Below are 21,327 nucleotides of genomic sequence, written 5' to 3'. Positions count from 1 at the left end.
TCCAGGATAGTCTCCTCATCTCAATTTTTTAATTTAATCGCATTTGCAAAGTCCCTTTTGTCAAAGGGTATCTGCTGGCTGTATCTGCTCAAGATCCAGGGCCCCGTTTAGGCCCTTATTGTGTATCTTCTGGAAGCATCCATCAGCCACCTGATCGGTCTCCCTTTGTCTATTTGGCTCCTCTACAATCCATGGCCTCTGCAGCTACTGTGTCTTACCCAGAGGCTACTGGATCAACACAAACCCCTGACCCTGGCTCAAGGTTCTTGATAGATTGTCTTCCCATTTTTTCTTATCTCCTACAAGTCTCGTTTATTTGCTTTAACTACCAGCCTATTTTGTCACATATGTATTTTAACATGCACAGAGTTTTCCTGCTTCTCTGCTATTACTTCTGTCTTTGCATCTGAAATGCCCTTTTCCCTCGTTTTCACCTGTTGAAATCCTGCTCGACCTTATCATCAAAGACCTTAAAATGTAGATGACCATTGATCCAGAACTTCCATAGGAATTTCAGGCAGTGGAATAATCCTGAGGGTTGCGCATAGATACAGCTTCAAAGACGTTCACTGTAGCACTATTAATAAAAAGAAAAAGTAGAACCAACCTAAATAGATATCCAACTATATGAAACTGGTTTCATAAATCATGGAATATCACGAAGAGAAACATTATTCAGTGAACAAAAGAAAAAAATACAAAACTGTTAGTGAATTGAATATTTATGATATATTCAAAAGCAAAAACTCAGGTTATAAAACTATCTGTATAAAAAGATTTTGTTTAAAAATTATATCTTAGTGGTGCCTCGGTGGCTCAATCGGTTAATCGTCCAACTTTGGCTCAGGTCATAATCTCACAGTTCCTGAGTTTGAGCCCCACGTTTGGGTTCTGTGCTGACAGCTCAGAGCCTGGAGCCTACTTTGGATTCTGTGTCCCCCTCTCTCTCTACTCCTCCCTGGCTCTTGTTGTCTCTCAAAAATAAACAAAAAAAGATTATATTTTGTATGTATATAATATATATATTTGAAAAGGAAAGTAAAATGCTTAAACTTTTTTTTTAAATTTTACATTTATTTATTTTTAATTTGTTTTTAACATTTTAAATTTGTTTTTGAGAGACAGAGCATGAGTGGGAGAAGGGCAGAGAGAGGGGAGACACAGAATACAAAGCAGGCTCCAGGCTCTGAGCTGCCAGAACAGAGCCCGACATGGGCTTGAACCCATGAACTGTGAGATCATGACCTGAGCCTATGTCAGACACTTTAACCAACTGAGCCACGCAGGCACCCCACGTTTATTTATTAAATTCAAATTAGTTAACATACAGTGTAGTATTGGTTTCAGGAGTAGAATTTAGTGATTCATCACTTACATACAACACCCAGTGATCATCCCAGCAAGTGCCCTCCTTAATGCCCATCACGCATTTAGCCCATCTGCCAACCCACTCCCCACTAGCAACCCTGTTTGTTCTCTGTATTTAAGAGTCTCTTCTGGTTTGCCTCCCTCTCCATTTATATCTTATTTTTCCTTCTCTTCCCCTATGATCATCTGTTGCATTTCTTAAATTCCACATATGAGTGAAATAATATGATATTTGTCTTTTTCTGCCTGACTTATTTCACTTAGCATAATACCCTCTGGTTCCACCCATGTTGCTGCAAATGGCACGATTTCATTCTTTTTGATCACCCAGTAGTATTCCATTGTATATACCACATCTTGTTTACCCATTCGTTGTCGATGGACATTTGGGCTCTTTCCATATTTTGGCTATTGTCAATAGTGCTGCTATAAACATTGGGGTGCATGTGCCCCTGTGAATCAGTACACCTGTATCCTTTGGATAAATACTTTGTAGTGCAATGGTTGGGTCGTAGGGTAGTTCTATTTTTAATTTTTTGAGGAACCTCCACACCGTGTTCCAGAGTGGCTACACCAGTTTGCAAAAGTGTTCCCCTCTTTCTGCATTCTTGCTAACATCTGTTGTTTCCTGAGTTGTTAATTTTAACATGCTAAACTACTGATGGTGGTTGTTTCTGTGTAATAGGATTATGGGCGATTTTTATTTTCTTATTTTTATTTGTCCATACTTTTGTCCATACTTTATAACCATATGCTGCTTTTATAATAATAAAAAAGTGATTAACGTTGTTAAAATATCACTCTACCCACCCTCCCCAGGTCAGTTCAAACTCCATCCATTCCTGTAGGGAAGGTGTTGGTTGGCCATCATCCCCGACGAAGGTGAGTGCCCTTTCCTTTGACTCTCCATCACAGTTTGTAACCACTTAGTGTACTTCCTGTATTTTATTTATGAAATTGCTCCAGAGCAACCTCTGGGAATAGAACTTCATCACTGCGGTGTAAGGCTGACAGCTGCTCTCCTCCCTAGGGAGCATGGCCCGAGTGGGAGCACTCATACATCCCATACTCCACTCCCCGTGGCAGGCAGCCAGCCAGGATGCAAGGCAGGGTGACTGGAGGTTAGTGGTTTGGTGGGTCACTTTTGCTAAGGGTCCTGCTCTTGTGTTTGGAGGTGGGGTGGAGTCTGGGAAGGCAGGCTGCTTTCCAAATTCCATTCCCATTCTCATGGAACTGGTGGTCTGATTAGGGAGATAAGGCATCAACATATCACGTTCATAAAAAAAAAATACAAAAATTGCCAACAGATATCTTGTGAGTAGTATGAGGGGAGAGGAAGGAGAGGTCACACAGGTCATGGCAGAGGGACGTGCTCTGGACTGTTAAAACATCAAGCCAATGCGATTAGATCCCCAGGCTATATATAAATGTATCTCAAACACTCACGCAGCTCAGGGCCATTGGTGAATGTCTACAGCTTTCATTTCATAGAGTGTGCTTTTTTTTTTTTAATTTTTTTTTCAACGTTTTATTTTATTTTTGGGACAGAGAGAGACAGAGCATGAACGGGGGAGGGGCAGAGAGAGAGGGAGACACAGAATCGGAAACAGGCTCCAGGCTCTAAGCCATCAGCCCAGAGCCTGACGCAGGGCTCGAACTCCCGGACCGCGAGATCGTGACCTGGCTGAAGTTGGACGCTTAACCGACTGCGCCACCCAGGTGCCCCTAGAGTGTGCTTTTATACACAAAGAACTTCATAGAATCCCAGGAAAGCCAACAACCTCAGTGGAAATATTAACTCAGAAAAGGCTCCCTGGACAATTTTCAAATTTATTAACTGATCAACTGGATTTAATATGTAAAATTAAAGTCACTGGGCTTATACTGGCAAATGTAAAACTTGGTGGCATGGTCTACGACTTGGGATTTCCGTAGGTAATGATTTTAGTGGCAAATGGCCCAATTCTAGGTGTGCTAAGAGGAGTCAGGGGTTGGAGGGCTGAGGGCTCCACAGCCTGCACCTGCAGCCCCGGGTGCTCCTCACACTGTGGCTGCTGTAACTTCCACCCCAATGCGGTTTATGCGGCCCTTTGTGTGGCCAATCAGGAGTCCCAGCTGCATTCATCGCTGTTCCCCTGTAGTTAGAGAAAATAGTCTTTTAAAAAAATGTTTATGTAATTGAGAAAGGGAGAGAGAGTGTGTGTGAATGGGGGAGGACCAGAGAGAGAGGGAGAAAGAGAATCCCAAGCAGGCTCCTCACTGTCAGCGCAGAGCCTGATGTGGGGCTTGATCTGATGAACCGTGAGATCATGACCTGAGCCAAAACCAAAAGCTGGACACTCAATCGAATAAGCCACCCAGGCGCCCTGGCACTGCCTATTTAGATATGACACTGGAATTTCTATTTTATCAGAGTATAACACTCTTGACTGGAATATTAAGACTATAATGGGGCACCTGGGTGGCTCTCTGCAAGGGAGGGATGTGGAGGATGATAGCAGAGAGGAGTGGGAGAAGAGGAAGGTCTTTCAGAGAATGGAACCAGTGAGCCAAGCACAGGAGGTGTCTGGGAGTGATGCCGGTGGGCAAGGAGCAGACATTCTGGGGTACACGGTGACGCCAGGGTTGACAGGTGCACAGCAGGGCCCTGGAGGCAGTTAAGTGCACTGACTATGGAGCATGAGGCCCCAGAAGGAGGGACCTACCGAAAAGGAAGAAGTAGGGGTTCTGGGACTCTCTCTGCTGCCTTCCTTTGGTGGCTTCTCTGTACTTTGGCTGCTTCTGCCTTGCCTACACTGTCTTGGGGTTCAGGAGGGAGCAGCAGCATCCCGGGGAGTCAGAGGTCATGGAACCTGGACGTTGGGGGCCACTAGTCTTTAGAGGAGTTGTGTAGGCTTGGGAAAGAGGAAGTGCAAAGGGATGGGCTAAGATTTCAGAAACTTGACCTTGCTTTCTGAGCACATGGCACCCCTTGGATTTTTGTGTCACCTTGCCTTGAGGAAGGTTGCATTTAATTTGATTTAAAACAAATAAAAGTATGTGGCATATCCCATGAATGCAAGTTTGTGGACTAAGATTCGTAGTCCCCACAACAGATTTGAAGATTCAAGTTGACAACTTTTGTAATATTTCTGGAAGGCTTATCCAAGAAACTCGTACCAGTATTGCTTCTGAGAGGGAAATTAGGGGGCCGGTAGGGTGACCAACTGTCCCAGTTTGCTGAGAACTGTCCCAGTTTTAGTAATGAAAACCCCATGTCCCCAAGAGTCCCTCAGTTCATAGCGAAGTAAGATCATTGTCATCCACCTGGGAGGAAGGGAGGTTTGACTTTTCACTGTGCACCCTTCTCAACACTTTGTGTTTTGTACTTTTACTTTGGATCTATGGAACCTAGCACCTCCTCACCACGAAAAAAGCCTTAAATGATTCCTCAAACTCCTGCACATAAAAAAAAAACAAACAAAAAAACCCTTCATAAATAAAGGTTAAAGGTACAGGAAGAACAGGGAAAAACATTTGCATACTAATGTGAGGAAAACGGAATAATATTCTTTCTTTTTAAATTTTTTTTTAATGTTTATAATTTATTCTTGAGAGAGAGAAACAGAGCACGGGGTGGGGGGGGGGCGGTGGGCAGAGAGAGAGGGAGACACAGAATCTGAAAAAGGCTCCAGGCTCTGAGCTGTCAGCACAGAGCCTGATACGGGGCTCCAACCGATGAGCCATGAGATCATGACCTGAGCCGAAGTCGGACACTCAACTGACTGAGCCACCCAGGCGCCCCAATAATATTCTTAATCTATAAAGAGCTTAAACAAATAATCAAGAAAAGACAAACATCTCAGTTGAAAATGAGCTAAAGACACAAGAACTTCACAACGGAAGAAATACAAATGGAAATAGTAGAAAATATTTCCCAATAATGAAAGGAATGAATATTCAAACAATAATTGCATACCAGTATCTGCCAGTGAAGTTACCAAATAATAAAAAAGAATCGTCTTAGTTCAGGCTGCTGACTTAAAAAAAAATTTTTTTTTAGTGTTTATTTATTTTTAAGAGACATGGACAGAGTGTGAGCAGACCAAGGGAGAGAGGGAGACACAGAATCTGAAGCAGGCTCTAGGCCCTGAGCTGTCAGCACAGAGTCTGACGTGGGGCTTGAACCCATGAACTGTGAGATCATAATCTGAGCCGAAGTCAGATGCTTAACCAACTGAGCCATCCAGGTGCCCCAAGCTGCTGGCTTTTTAATGGTATTTCGCTATTTAAAACCCCCCCACAGCCTGGGTGGCCTTAGCAACAGATACTGTTTCTCATGGTTCTGGAGGCTGGAGGTCCAAGATCAGGGTGCCAAGAGATCCATTTCTTGGTGATGGTCTGCTTCTTGGTTTGCAGACAGTTGCTTTCTCACTGTGTCCTCACATGTCAGAGAAAACTCTCGTGTCTCTTCCTCTTCTTATTAGGGCACTAATGCCATCACGGGCCCCACCCTCATGACCTCTAAGCCTAATTATTTTGGAAAGGCCCACCTCCTAATACCACCACATTGAGAGGGAGGGCTTCAACATATGAATTTTGGAGGACACACACATTCAGTTCACAATAATAATAAAATGCCCTGGGGGGCATCTGGGTGGCTCAGTCGGTTAAGTGTCCGACTTCAGCTCAGGGCACGATCTCACGGTTTGTGAGTTCGAGCCCTGCATCAGGCTCTGTGCTGGCAGCTCAGAGCCTGGAGCCTGCTTCAGATTCTGTCTCCCTCTCTCTCTGCTCCTCCCTCACTCGCACTCTGTCTCTCTCTCTCAAAAATAAACAAACATTAAAAAAACGAAAACAAAAATAAAATGCTTTGGAAGTGTAGATTGGCATAATTCTTGGCAGAATATATAAAAGTCTTAACAATTTTTGTGCCTTTGACCCAGTGATCTTTTTTTTTTTTTTTTTTACTGCAAGGACTTTGTTTTAAGGCCATAGGCCATGTGCGCAAAAATGTGTGTGCAAGGATGCCAGTGACTCTGCTGCTTGTAAGGGCAAAACCATACGCTAAGGTCCTTGGCCTCAGGGCTTTACTTAAAAAAAATTTTTTTTTTACATTTACTTATTTTTGATAGAGAGAGACAGAGCACAAGTGGGGCTGGGGGCAGAGAGAGAAGGAGACACAGAATCCAAAGCAGGCTCCAGGCTCGGAGCTGTCAGCACAGAGCCTGACACGGGGCTTGAACTCACGTACCTTGAGATCATGACCTGAGTTGAAGCCAGAGGCTTAACTGACTGAGCCACCCAGGCGCCCCCAGGGCTTTACTTTTAAATGAAAATTTCAACCTTACAGAAAACTGAAGAGGATAATATAGTATAATAGTTACATAGATAATACAGCCAGATTGGTCCCATCTCAACATGTTTCCATATTTGCCTCATATTTTTGAAATGATGAAATAAATAAAGCATATACAAAGAGGAATACCCCTGTATGTACTGTTCTCTGGATTTCATCTTCTTTGATCCCCCTAGAAGCAGCCACTATCTTGAATTTACTGGTCATCACACCGTGCATGTGTATGTTTAGTCTATTGGCAATTAAACATATTTATAAGCAATAGTATACAGTTTTCTTTTACATGGTCTTTAACTTTACAGAAATGCTAGCTCGCTGTAGAGACCCTCTGATACTTGCTTTTATTTCTTGCTCACCATTATTTTGGGGGATTTATGCATGTTGGTACACAGAGCCCAGATTATTTTTTGACTGCTATTTGGCATTTCATAGGATGAATGTATCGCAAGTTATTTATGCACGCTGTTGAAATATATTTAGGTTGTTTACACGTTTTTGTGACTACATTCACTGTTGCAGGTAAACATTCTGTGCAAATTGCTTTGTGCACGTGGATGAAAATTTCTCCAGGGGATATGTCTAGAAGTACAATTGCTGGATCATGGGGAATTGCTATTAAATGTAATAGCTATTTCCACATTTTTCTCCAAAGTGATACACCATTTGTCACAACAACAGCAAACAGGAGTTCCAGTAGCCCCACATCCTTGCCAATCTGATGGGTAGATAACCAATTGTGGTATTATTTTGGATTTTCCTGATGACCAGTGGGGTTGAATTGTTTTTCATATGTTTACTGGCCAAATGGGTTTCTTCCTTTTCTGTGAATTGTCTTTCTGTATCACTTATCTATTGCCACTGGGTTGTTTGTCCATTTTTTTTTTAACTTAAAAAAATTTACATACAGGGAGGGATTCCTGGGTGGCTCAGGCAGTTAAGCGTACAACTTTGGCTCAGGTCATGATCTTGCAGTTTGTGGGTTTGAGCCTCACATTGGGCTCTGTGCTGACAGCTCAGAGCCTGGATGGAGACTGCTTTGCATTCTGTGTCTCCCTCCCTCTCTGCCCCCTCCCTGCTCACGCTCTGTCTCTCTCAAAAATAAACATTAAAAGAATTTGACATGTAAAATTATATTAGTTTCAAGTGTACAATATAATGATTTGATATTTATATATATTGTGAAGTGATCACCACAATACATCTAGTTGACATCTGACACCACCCATAGTTACATTTTTTTTTTCCTGGTAATGAGAACTTTTAAAATCTACCCTCTCAGCAACTTTCATATGTATAATATAGTATTATTAACTATAATCACCATGTTGTACATTATATCCAATGACTTATTGATTTGATAACTGGAAGCTTGTATCTTTTTACCCCTTTCACCTCTGGCCACCACCAATCTATGAGCTTGCTTTTTAAATTTTGTTTTTCTTTTAGAGTCCACATATCAGTGAAATCACATCGTATTTGTCTTTCTTTGACTGACTTATTTCACTTAGCATAATGCCTACAAGGTCCATCCATGTTGTCAAGGATGAGATTTCCTTCTTTCTTATGGATGAGAAATATTCCTATAAATGTACATACTACCTCTTCTTTATTCATTCATCCATTGATGGACACTTAGGTTGCTTCTATGTCGTGACTATTGTAAATAATGATGCAATGAATATGCATATATATTTTTGAGCGAGTGTTTTCATTTCCCTCAAATAAATACCCAGAAGTGAGGTTGCTGGGTCACAGGGCAGTTCTATTTTTAAGTTTTTGAGGAAGCTCCCATAGTGGTTACACCAATTTACATTCGCACCAACAGCACACGAGGGTTCCCCTTTCTCCACATCCTCGCTGACGCTAGTTATTTCTTATCTTTTTCATACTAGCCACTGTTCATTTCCTACTGACAATTTTAAATTTCAAGTTGTCTGAACTATCTTAATCTTTTGCTTTCCATATGGATTTTGATCAGATTGTCTAATTTCATGAAAAGTCTTGCTACATTTTGATTGGCGTTGCATTTAATTTATAGAGTAATTTGAGGATAATTGGTATGTTTACATTATTGTGGTTTAGTATGTATGAACACAGTGTACCTTCCTATTATGTTTTCTTTTATGTCTTGTAACAAAATTTATGATTTTCTGCATAACGGTATTATACAGATTTTATGGAATTTATCCTTTTTTTAATAACAGTATCCCTCTTTTTATTTCTGATATTGTTTCCCTTTGTTTTCTTTCCATTGTTTTTTCTTTTCTTTTTAAGTTTATTTTTTTTAGTAACCTCTACACCCAGCTATGGGTCTTGAACTCATGACCTCAAGATCAAGAGTCATGTGCTCTTTCCGACTGAGTCAGCCAGGAGCCCTTGGAATTCATTCTTAAGTGCCTTACAGTATTTCTTTCGCTGACAGAGTCACTTTAAAGATTGCATTTTATAATTATACAGGAACATAATAGATCTTGAAAATTCATCTTGTTTTAGCAAACTGCTGAATTCTTAATAAGATTCTTTTATGTCAATTCTCTGAAATTTTTCTATACCGGTAGTCTTATCTTCAAATAACTATTTTGCTTTTCCTCATCAAAGTTACATATATGTCCTCGTGTTTTGCTACTGTACTGGCCTGAATGTCTGATTCAATGTTGACTAGCAGTGATGATACAGGACATCTTTGTCTAACAGGTTTTAAAGGGAAAGTGGCTTATAATTTACTGTAATTGTGAAGTTTGTGCTCTTTCTTAGGTTAAGAACATTCCTTTATTTTAGTGGCTAATGTTTTGTTTGCTTGCTTTCCTTAAGTGAATGTGGTTCACTTTTGCCTAAAGCCTTTTCACTTTGCCTTATAATTCGATAATTTTTAAAATACTTTTGGAGTTTATATAATGAAGTGCACATAAATCTATAATTATCTCTTCCTGGGGTGTTCATCTTTTCACCAACTTTTTATCCTCTTTATGTCTAAAGATGACCTTTATCCTATGTCTGTTTTGTCTGATGGTAGTATAACAATCTTTCTCTTGGTTACCATGACCTTTTGCTTTTTTTCCCCGTGCAGCCTTGTGTCTTCATGTTTTAGGTCTGTCTCTTGAACGTTGCTGGATTGTGTGACTTTTAAAAGAAATCCAGTCTGAGAATCTTTCTTTTTACTGCTGATTAACAATGTTTAGATTAAAAAAAAATTTTTTTTTAAGTTTTGGGAGAGAGAGCAAGCAGGTGAGGGACAGAGAGAGAGGGAGAGAGAGAGAGAGAGAGAGAGAGAGAGAATCCCAAGCAGGCTCTGCACTGTCAGCATGGAGCCCAATGTGAGGCTTGAACTCATGAATTGTGAGATCTTGACCTGAGCTAAAACCAAGAGTTGAACACTTAACTGACTGAGCCACCCAGGCACCCCACCAATATTTGGATTTTTGTGTGCTTTAAAAAAATTGTTTCTTCAATGTTTATTTATTTTGAGAGAGAGAGATAGAGAGATAGAGAGCCAGAGCCAGAGCAGGAGAGGGGCCGAGAGAGAGGGAGACACAGAATCTGAAGCAGGCTCCAGGCTCTGGGCTGTCAGCACAAGAGCCTGACATGGGGCTCCAACTCATGAACCAGGAGATCATGACCTGAGCTGAAGTCAGAGGTTCAACTGACTGAGCCACCCAGTTGCCCCTGTGTGCGATCTTAATTCACGCTATTTGCTCTGCTCTTTTCATGTTTTTTATTTATTTATTTTTTTCTAGGTTAATCTAGTTTTATTTATTTCTTGTTTTTCCTCATTGGTTTGGAAAAGTACATTCAATTCTATTCTTTTAATAGCATTTCTTGAAATTTTGGTATTCATGGTAGATTTAACCAAGTCTACAGTTATTACGTCTTTCTTTCTCCTGAGCAATTCTAGGACATTAATATACTCTCATGCTCCTCACCTACTCCTCATCTTAGGTACTATTGCTGTCTGGTATTTTGGTTCTATCTTATTTTTTTTTAACTCTCTAATTAATCATTGTGATTGTTATTATTTGTTTTAATTTTGTTTTAGCGTTTATTCATTTTTGAGAGACAGAGCATGAGTGGGGGAAGAGCAGAGAGAGAGAGGGAGACAGAATCTGAAGCAGGCTCCAGGATCTCACCTGTCAGCACAGAGACCAATGCGGGGCTCAAAGTCACTGACTGAGTCACCCAGGAGTCCCTGATTGTTACTATTTTATGCAATCACTGCCTACTCCTATTTGCCTCTGTATTTGCCAATTTCTTGGTTTGCCTTTTCTTCTGGAATATTCTTTCTGGGTTTAATTTCCTTCTTCCTGAAGTACTTTCTTTAGTAGTTCTCTCAGAAAAGACTCTTCTTTCTTTGTTTCTTTCTTTTTTTAAGTTTATTTATTTATGAATAAATATTACGAGAGATCACAAGCGGGGGAGGGGCTGAGAGAGAGGGAGACACAGAATCTGAAGCAGAATCCAGGCTCTGAGCTGTCAGCGCAGAGCCTGACCCGGGGCTGGAACCCAACAACCACAAGATGGTGACCTGAGCCAGAGCTGGATGCCACCAACCGAGCCATCCAGGTGCCCCTCCAAAAGGACTCTTCATGTTAAACACACTGTCATTTTTCTCAAAAGTGTCTCTACTTTCCCTTAACTCTGAAAGATAATTTAATTAGGCAGAATGCCTCTCCCATGCCCCTCTGAACTTTGTATGTTTCTTCTAGCCTGGCGGAGTCAGCACCATTGTGCCTGAGGATCAGAGTGTGGAGGAGTTAGTGCCCCTGGGGAGCAGCCCTTGACAATTAATCACCCGTGTAGGTTTAGAAATGCCCGTGCTCTCTTGACCCAAGAGTGGGTTAATTCTGAGCATGAGACTCACCCTTTCTCCAGACTTTCCTCACAGAATTAAGCTCAGATGCCCACGTGGCGGCTGTTTCAGAAACATCTTCTGCTGGCTGCTCTCCCTTCCCCATATCATGTCCCTACTTCCCTTCTGGTGTTTCCTGCTCTGCCAAATAAATGATCTGCACTAGAATTCTCAGGGCCTGCTTCGGGGGAGGCATGCAAGCCAAGGCACAGCATATAGACATCTACATTGAAGGACAATCGCTCAGCATTTCTCTTTGGATTTTCTCATTCTGTTTCTTAACCCATCTCTCATTTTTCTCATCTCCTTATCTCTTTGAATAATTTCCTCAGCTCTATCTTCCAGCAGTTTGTTTTCTTCAGGAATGTCTTGTTTGTATTTGGAGTTTTCAATGAATTTACTATGTATTCTCATTTCTTAAAGTTCTTTTTCAAGCCTTCCTGTTCTCTTCTCATTATGTCTTTTTCCTTTGTGTTCTCAATTCCTGTTCTTTAGTCTATGATAATTTGAAACACTTTGGTTTTTTTCATCTCTACGTGATCACTTTATTATCTGAAGTTCTTACAGGATCTAATCCTGCTTTCGGTTGTGACTGCCTATTCTTGCTCACGGTGGATTGTTTTATCAAGTGTTTTGACATTTGTGATTGTGAAGTGATCCCTTAGAGAACTTTATCTGTGGATATCAGATATCTGTGGATAACCTAGGAAGAAGGTTTATCTTTCTTATTTCTTTATTTATTAAAATTTTTTAAAATGTTTGTTTATTTTTGAGAGAGAGAGACAGAGCATGAGCCGGAGAGGGGGCAGAGAGAGAGGGAGACACAGAATCCCAAGTAGGCTCCAAGTGTGCCGACAGCTCAGAGCCTGATGTGGGACTTGAATTCATGAACCATGAGATCATGACCTGAGCTGAAGTCGGACGCTTAAATGACTGAGCCACCTAGGTGCCCCAGGTTTATTCTTTTAGTGTTTATTTATTTTTGAGAGAGAGAGAGAGAGAGAGAGAGAGAGAGTTCGAGCAGGGTAGGTGCGGAGAGAGAGAGAGGAACACACAATCTGAAGCTGTCAGCACAGAGCCTGACGTGGAGTTGAACTCAGGAGCGGAGATGTCACGACCTGAGCCAAAGTTGATTGCTTAACCGACTGAGCCACCCAGGCTCCCCAGAAGGTTTAGCTTTTTAGAGAGATTTTTTAAATTTGTTTCTGCCAGGAGCCCCAGGTACTGGCTTAAAACTAACTTCTGTGTCAACTTCTCAACTTGGGAGTTTCTGGACCATGTGGTAATGTCAATTTGAACCTGAAACCTGCATGAGTGTAGGCCTATGGCTACAAATTCTAGAGAAAGACTTTACTTTTCCATCTCCAAAACCAATGGAGATAGACAAACTCCTTATCTTCTATGTTGATGGCTGGAATTTTTCCTGGCCCACCCTTTGGAAGGTTTCTCTTCAAATATCAGCTTTATACAGGAGTCTTGTCCAGATGTCTGGCTGGGTCAGGCCCAGAGCCTCATTTCCTGTTCTTGCAATGCCTGGCCTCAAGCCTGGAGTGGACCTGGACTCACTAAACCTGTGGGCTTGCGCCACTTCCTGCTCTTGGGGATCCTAGATCCTCGGAGATGTTCATTATTTTGCTCCCAGTTTAGCTGTGCATTCAAAAAGCATTTGTCTTATTTACATGGCATTTACTTACTTATTTATTTATTTATTTAAAAAGTTTATTTAATTATTTTGAGAGAGAGCTTGCGTGTGTGTGCACGGGGGAGGGGCAGAGAGAGCAAGAGAGGATTCCAAGCCTCCACATGGTCAGTACAGAGCCCGATGTGGGGCTGGAACTCACGAACTGTGAGATCATGACCTGAGCCGAAATCAAGACTCTGACGCTTAACTGACTGAGCCACCCAGGTGTCCCTAACACGGCATTTAATGATACTTCACAGTGGGCAGATTTTCAGGTATCAAGTAAAATAAAACAAAACAAAACAAAAAACAAGCTAGAAATGGAAATCCTTAAGTACCTTTGCTACTCTATCATACTAATTCTGCCTCTACTGCTGTTTTCTTTCTTGGGAACATTCATCCTCCTCTCCTGGGTGCAAAAGGGAGTGGTAGAGCATGAGGTGTGGGAAGTGGGGAAGCTGGGGACTAATGGTCTCCCAGAGTCTTAGGGCAAGTGGTAATGATCCACGAGAAGCAATGATGTGGGCTTCTTCACCTAAATCTGTCTTCGGCTGCCTGTCGCCGTGCCTGGAACCCCACGATGAGAGAGTCATCTTCCTCCTCTATTTTATCAGCCACGTCTTTTAGCAGGAATGAGTTTAGCAGATGATGCAGAGAATTAGGCTCTTAAGAATGGGAAATTGGGAAGAATGACTGGGGTATACGTGTGCGTGCGTGTGTGTATGTGCATGGGGTATGTGTAGTGTGTGTGGTTTTGTGTGTGTGTTTGGGGTAGGTAGTAAATGTGCTATGTGTGTGATGTGTGAGGGGTGAATGTGGTGTGTGTGGTGTTGGGGTGTGTGTGTGTGTGTGTGTGTGTGTGTGTGATGTATGTGATGTGTGTGCATGTGTGGTGTAGGTGTGGTATGTGTGTGTGGTATGTGTGTGGTGTGTGTAGGATGTGTATGTTATGGTGTGTGTGATATACATATGTGTATCCACCTGTGTGGTGTGTGTGTGTAATATGTATGTATGGTGGGGGTGTGAGTATACGTATGTGGTGTGTGTGCATGTGGGGTGTGTGTGTTGTATGTGAGGTGTATGTATGTGGTGCTTGTGGGTGTGGTGTGCGTGTATGTGTGGGGTGTGTGTAAGGTCGGGGAGGAGTCAGGCTCCAGCAGTGGGAGGAAGAGTCCTTGGGGGAGGATTAGACTTAAACCATCCCGGCCACCATTTTCCAAAAGCCTGGGCTTGTGTCCAGGCCCCTCATCCTTACCTTGTCCCTGGACACTACCTGTGAGTCAAACGGCCTGTTTTTGTCAGGGCCAGGACTGCATCATTCATACCTTAGCGTGGAGAGGAAGCATCATTCTCTTCTTTCTCCAAACACAGCCACCAATTTGGCTCACGTTGAGGTGTTTTTCCAAACTTCCCCGGTGTCTGGCCTTGGAAGCCGGATCCAGAAGCTGTGTTGATCAGGTCTGGATTCTTCCCTGGCCTGGGCCAGCTTGCCCTGGGCCGGCCAGCGTTCGTGGTCGTCCCCTGTCTGTATGGAATCCTGTGTGTGGGCAGGATCGTGGTTGCGGTGTGGGGGGCGTGGGGAGGGCAAGGCAGCCCATTATGGCAGCTGGCCGAGGTCTCCCACCAAACTCTTCAAAGCCTTATCGGCTTGGAGGTATTTCTAATACCATTTCCGCTCATTGTTTCCTTCTGGTAATTAACAGGAGGCCAATGCCCTGCTGTGGCAGCTCACAGCTATTGTGGTGGGAAAGGAGGGGGGGCTGGTGGACGTCACAACTCGGCCTTTATCTCCCCCTGGCCACCGGGAGTGCGCAGCCCCTGGGTCACTTAACAGCAACAGTCCAGAGCTGTGAGCAGTCCCATCGGCCTCAGCTGCTGGGGAACATGGCCTAGGCTGGCGGCACCATCGTGCGGCACTGGGCTTCCTAAGGGACCTTGGAGATACCTGCAGCCTCCGCTTGCAGGGAAAGGTCTGGGCTTTTGGGAACAGGGCTGGCTCAATTGGGGGAGGAAGATCAGGACTGGGCCTTACCCTGGGGAACCGGGGTCCTCTGTCCCGGGGCTAGAAGGGATTGTTTGGAGGGAGCCAGGGGCCTTCCTAAGGCCCACTCTCCACTTGTCCCTGGGGAGTCCTGTGGCTGCTTCTGTTCGTGGTGGTGCTACTGCTTGTACTACTTGACGAGGCAAGACTGGAAGGAGTTCTGCCCTCACCTCTGGGTGTATTCTGAGAGCAGCCTGACATACCTGTGTGTTGGGAGGTTTTAGAGGGTCACTCGTTCTGAGACCAAGACGTGGCCATATCTGATGTCATCCAAGTGTTACTTCCGCAGGTATATAACAGACTGGGTTTGTCTCTCTTGGGTTGGATGAGGCACTGAGTAGGAAAGGAGTCACCCCCAGTAAATCTCAGGTGATAAGAGTCTATACCTGTTTAACAAGAGGAGAGGGCTGTGGCGGGGGCTTTACGGGATTGGGGTGGGCTCTGAAGTCCGGGTCGATTCTCTCTTTCTGGAGGGGGGCACACAATGGGAGCCTTTCCTGGGCCTGGGCTACTGGACTCCTGTCCATTTAACAGCTCGGCCCAACACACATTGCCTGAGCAGGGGTATAGTGCCGGGGACTGACCTACAAACGTGGTTGTTGAGCATTCTCCACATCTGGGTGCCTGTGGTAGGAACAGAGCTATAGGATAGCTTCTTCTCCCCAGCTTGCTGCCGAGCGTGGAAGGATTAAAAGGCAGGAGGGAATCAGGTACGCATGGGCTCCTAGCTGTTGCAGGAGTGTAGGGGAGTGAGAGGCCAGGCTGGCCTAGTTCCTCGCCTGCCTGGGCTCTGGGACTGCTGGTTGGGGAAGGATGCCTGGGGTCTGGCTCACAGTGATTGTTACTTTTGGGCCTGGGCCTGGCCAGGGGCTTTTTTGGGGACCAGTCTTCCATATTCAAGGGCAAACAGGGGCCGGGAAGGATCAATCTTTTCTCTTGCTTAAAAAAAACTGTTCTTCCCACTTCACACACGGACAGTAGTACATCCCAGCAATGATCTGTGAGGGCAGTGATCACCAGTCATTTCTCCTGCTTCTCTGCAGATGTTTCCTGCCAGACCTGCGAGAGTGCTGCTTGCTCTGGCCCTCACCTTGCCAGGTGGGTACTAAAGTGCTTCCATTCTTTACTCCTGCCTCAGGGTCTTTTGGAACAACTCCCTTCCAGGAATCAGCAGGTGCGTCTGGAGCTCACCTGTGTGCCAAGTCCCGTGTTAGGCTTGGGTTGGGCCTGCCAGAGTCACTGGTTAATTCTTCCTGTGAAGGTTCTTCAGAGCCCCTTGCCCCTGACTTGTATTCCTCAAGGAGCAGATACCTGCAAATGCCTTCTCTGACTGGACAATTAAGAAGCACAGGGGTCACACAGAACAGTCTTCTATGATGCGGCTGCTGGATGGGGAAGAAGGAACCCAAGACTTGGACAGATGACTAGTTTTAGAAGGGATTTCAGAGGTCATCTAGTGGGATCTCCCATAGTACAGATGAAGAGACTGAGGGTCAGAGAGGAAAAATGAATGCTCCAAAGTCACATAAAGCAAAGGTCAGAGGTCAGTTCTCCTGGGTCCTAGACCACCACTCACACTGGACTACAGTGCCTTGCTTCCCTTGCTGAGATACTGAGTCTGTGAATGGTGAGAGGGACCCTTTTCTGACTGTGGCTTGTCCCCACTTAGATCACTCAGGTCAGCAGAATCCAGCCTGTTGCTCACAGTTTAGTGTGGGGGAAAAATGTATATTTTTCATACCCTCTACATCTTCCTACTAGATGGTTCCTAGTAGGAACCGGGGATCCAGAAAACTTAAAAATTTACTGTTGTGGTGCCCCACCTGACCACACACACACACACACACACACACACAGTGTGAAGGTGGTAAGAGGGTCTCCTGGGAGGAATTAGCTTATGGCCCTAAAAGAGTTAACACTCCATAGATTCTGTGTGTTAGACACACCAGCTAATTTGTTTGAATGTAAACTGTTCAAGATATAGTAGATTAATGTAAAAGGTTGCTCATTACAATCTTTTAAAAAATTTGGAAAAATGCTAAGCACCTAATAATAGGGTTAATATTATTATAATGTATAAATGTATACATTTAGATGTGAAATATGCTATAGTCACTGCAAAACATGTTTTGCAAGGATACACAATGGCATGATAAATTCTTTACAATACATTGAGAAATAAACATGTTATAAATAGTTTGTATGGGATGATCACAAATTTGTAGAAAACCTGTAATTATATATCCATATGCTGTGAAACAGAAGGATAAAACTAAAATGTTAAGTCCAGTTATCAAGGAATGTTGGTTAATGATGATTTTACCTTGATTGAATTTTTTCTGTGTTCCCCAAATTTTCTCTGATAAAGCATGTATCACATTTTAAATTAGTAAGTAAATGTCGTTAAAACAAATAGATATTCTGAGAAGCTGTTCCTCTGTTATTGCTGCAAGTCCTGGGTCATTTTTGAGGGCCAAAAGCAACACTTTTTTTTAAAAGTGTTTATTTATTTTGGGGGGGGGTGCAGAAAGAGAAGGAGAGAGAGAGAATCCTAAGGAGGCTCCGTGCTATCAGCACAGAGCCCGATATGGGGTTTGAACCCACTAACCATGAGATCACGACCTGAGCAGAAATCAAGAGTTGGACATTTAACCGACTAAGCCATCCAAGCGCCCCCAAAAGCAACAGCTTTAGTCTTGCTTGGGATGGAAAATACTTCCCTACAGCCCAATTTTTATTAGGCACAAGGCTGCAGTGGCTGGATGGTCCCAGCTGTGCTCACCTGTAGCCTCTCCCTCCAGGGATCCTTTGTGCAAAAGAGACTGTTGGCAGATCGTCGATGGCTCGATGCAGCCTCTTTGGAGGTGACTTCATCAACACCTTTGATGAAAGCATGTACAGCTTTATGGGAGACTGCAGTTACCTCCTGGCCGGGGACTGTCAGAAACACTCCTTCTCGCTTATTGGTGAGTCCGGGGCACTGAAGTGGGGGATTCAGAGCAGGTACAGGCTAAGCTCAACCCTACTGTGGGGCACTAGGGGCATTCTTCTGGCAGGGCCTGAGCTTGCAGATCCTTGTGGAACCATGGATGGAAATGGCCTTCCATGACCAAGAGCTTCCCTTAGCCTGGCCCTGGGTCTCTCCCATCGGAGCCTGGTGGGATGAAGCAAATATTTTTCCAGTGGTCATGTCCATTGCTCTGGGTCCAGGCAGCACTTTGGGAGCTCCAAAGCATCAAAAGAAATGGTGAACCAGAAGATGCTTTGTAGTACACAGAGCCCCTAGAAAAAAGGGAGGGGTCATTGCTGTGTTCTTGGTGGAATTCAGAGTACCTACCTGATGTTGAAGACCTCCTGTGTTCCTGGGAAAGTGCTGGTATGTGCCTGGGTTATCGCTGCACCCCACAGTGGCTCTGAGGTGTAGGTACAGGTGCTGAGCCCAAAGAGGTGGTCTGATCCTCCCAAGAGTTGACAGTAAAAGGAAGAGCTGGATTTTGATCCTGGGTTTGTCAGGATTCAGAGACTTCCCTCTGCACTAAGGAGAGATGGCACTCTCCAAGGCCAGGAGTGGGGCTGCAGGCAGTGATGGGGGATTGTGGTTTGGTGACCTTCACACTCTGAGAATGAATCAGATGTGTGCGATGTGTGAGTGAGGCTGCTACAAAACCTAGCAAAGACGGGGTCCATAGCCTCGGGGAGATGACACGACAATGGACAGATCCACATTGTTAAAACAAAATCTTTCATGACACTTGGTATAGACAGTGAGGAAAGCTTTATTCAAGAGGGGCCACTGCAATGGGGGGGGGGGTTGCAGTGGGGCAGAGACATGGGGCTCTACTTCTCCACTCCAAATATAACAAGGATGAGTGGGGACTTTCAGCTGGGTGGGGGTGGAGGGTCAGTGGATGGAAAATTACCAAGGGGAAACATCAAAGGTAACATCTGGTTAAGCCAACATGACAGGGTTCTTGCTGAAGTCAGACCAGGGTGATAAGTATTGATGGAGGGGCATGAGGAATTGGTCAGATATTGAGGCCAGGGGATTTTCGATAAACTAACCCAGCAGGATTCTTGCTAAACTGAACCAATCAGACCGAGGACAGAGTCTAAGGTGGAGACCTGATGGAGAGGAGGGCTCAGAGGAGACTGATCCAGGTTTGGCCAAAGACAGTTTTTGGCAACACTCAGACCCTTGCCGAGATGCAGGCAGTAGGGCCCCCGGAGAGGTCACTCCACCGGTCTCCAGGGTCTCCCAGGTTGGATGCAGCCCTCAGTGCTCAATGTGGGACGAGGCTGTTTGGGAGCTACATGAGCTGATAGCTGCCTTAATTTTGAGGCTCCCCTGCTTCTTTGGCTGTCACCATCCATCTTGCCTCTGCTGGAAACCCTGTCACAGTGTGACTTCAGGGCACTGAACTTCGCCAGACTGCCATTTGTCTTCCTCCTCTGTGAGCCCCCCCCCCCCCCCAGGGGCAAGGACCAGGCCTTATGCATCTTTGTTTTCTGGTGCTTGGGTGACCGGGGTCTCTGGCAGCACTGAAGGTGAGGGAGGGGATGGGGATCCACAAAGCACGGGGCTCTGTTGTACCCAACAGCCGATTTCGTGAAAAGCATGGCATGTGAGGAGCCCTGGGTGAGGAGTTTCGGTTGGGCAGAGAGGACAGGGCAGGGGATGTGTGCAGTGGGGATAGCCTAAACACAGGGAAGAGGCTGGAAGGAATGCATGTTCCTTCAGTGCAGCGTAGTGGGGAGGTCGGTGTGGCTGGTTCAGTAGTTCTCAAACTCCAACTTGCATCAGGATCTCCAGGAGGGCTGGTTAAAAACAGGCTGCTGGGCTCCATGCCCAGGCTTTTGGAGTCAGTGGATGTGGAGTGGGGCCTGAAAGGCCCATTTCTAACAAGTTCCTGGATGCTGCTGCTGCTGCTGCTGCTGCTGCTGGTTTGGGGACCAAATCTTGAGAAGCATGGGGCTGAGGAATAGTGGGAGGTGAGGCAGGAATGAGGCTGACAGACTGATGGGAGAGTTTGTTTCCGGAGTCAGCAGCAGTGAGGAGTTACTATAGAGGCTTGTGCAGTTTGAAGGATTAAGAAGGAATTTGCTACTTTGCCAAAATGGTCAGAAAGGGAGAAAGACAGGAGGCTGGGTGGTCTTGGCCATGATAACCAGGCAGGGGTGAAAAGGACCACAGACATCCCCAGGGCATGACAAATGGTGGAAGCCATTCTGAACACTGAACTTGGGGATCCCCTTTGCTTCAGAGGCAACAGCTGGGGAGTAACTTGGGAGAGCAGCTGCAGAGAAGAAGCACCCTGTCACCTTCTCTGGGAGGCTGAAGGCTGAGGACCTCCTGTCCAATGTTTACTTTAAGTGGGTTTCTCTACCTTAAAAATCACAGTGCATTTGCAACAACATGGATGGATCTTGAGGGATTATGCTAAATGAAATAAGCCAGACAGAGAAAGACAAATACCGTGTGATCTCACTTTTATATAGAATCTAAAAAAGAAAAGAAAAAGAAAACAAAACAAAACCCAAACTCTTAGAAAAAGAGATCAGATTTGTGGTTATCAGAGGTGGGTAAGGTACAAACTTCCATTTGTAAGATAGATCAGTCCAGGATTTGGGAAGTACAGTATGGTGACTAAGGTTAACACTGCTGTAGGGTATATTTGAAAGTCTCTAAGAGAACAGATCTTAAAGATTTTCATCACGAGGAAAAAACCGTTTCTCTCTCTTTTTCTTGTTTCTCAAAAAAAAAAAAAAAGATCCAGTGTGGATTCTTGTAACTCTGTAATAAAACCCAAAAGTTTTGGGGATAATATGTAAGATTTATTTTTTATTTCTTAAGTTAAACTTTTTATTTTGAGATTAGATTCACATGCAGTTGTAAAACACACAGACACACACACAGACACACACACAGACACACACACAACACACACACACACACACACAATCTGTGCACCCTTTACCCAGTACCCCGCAATTGGTAACATTGTACAAAATTATTCTCAAATATTACAACCATGAAATTGACATTGACATCATCTACT

The 21,327-nt window shown here is 44.3% G+C and overlaps 1 protein-coding gene across 1 annotated transcript in view; it reads left to right on the top strand.

Moving 5' to 3' along the window:
• The first annotated feature begins 14,950 nt into the window (after positions 1-14,950).
• The window catches only part of VWF (von Willebrand factor), a 137,379-nt gene continuing 131,002 nt past the window's right edge, over positions 14,951-21,327 (top strand). Inside the window, exons 1-3 of the mRNA XM_043563566.1 lie at positions 14,951-15,200; positions 16,315-16,369; positions 18,073-18,237. Coding sequence (XP_043419501.1) covers positions 16,315-16,369; positions 18,073-18,237 — 220 coding nt within the window. The 5' untranslated portion in view covers positions 14,951-15,200. The remainder of the gene's footprint in view (positions 15,201-16,314; positions 16,370-18,072; positions 18,238-21,327) is intronic.

This window comes from Prionailurus bengalensis, chromosome B4 (genome assembly GCF_016509475.1).
Source record: "Prionailurus bengalensis isolate Pbe53 chromosome B4, Fcat_Pben_1.1_paternal_pri, whole genome shotgun sequence".
Taxonomy (NCBI): Eukaryota; Metazoa; Chordata; class Mammalia; order Carnivora; family Felidae; genus Prionailurus; species Prionailurus bengalensis.
The sequence above is the reverse complement of the archived record's forward strand: the minus strand, read 5'-3'. Positions and strand labels throughout refer to the sequence as shown.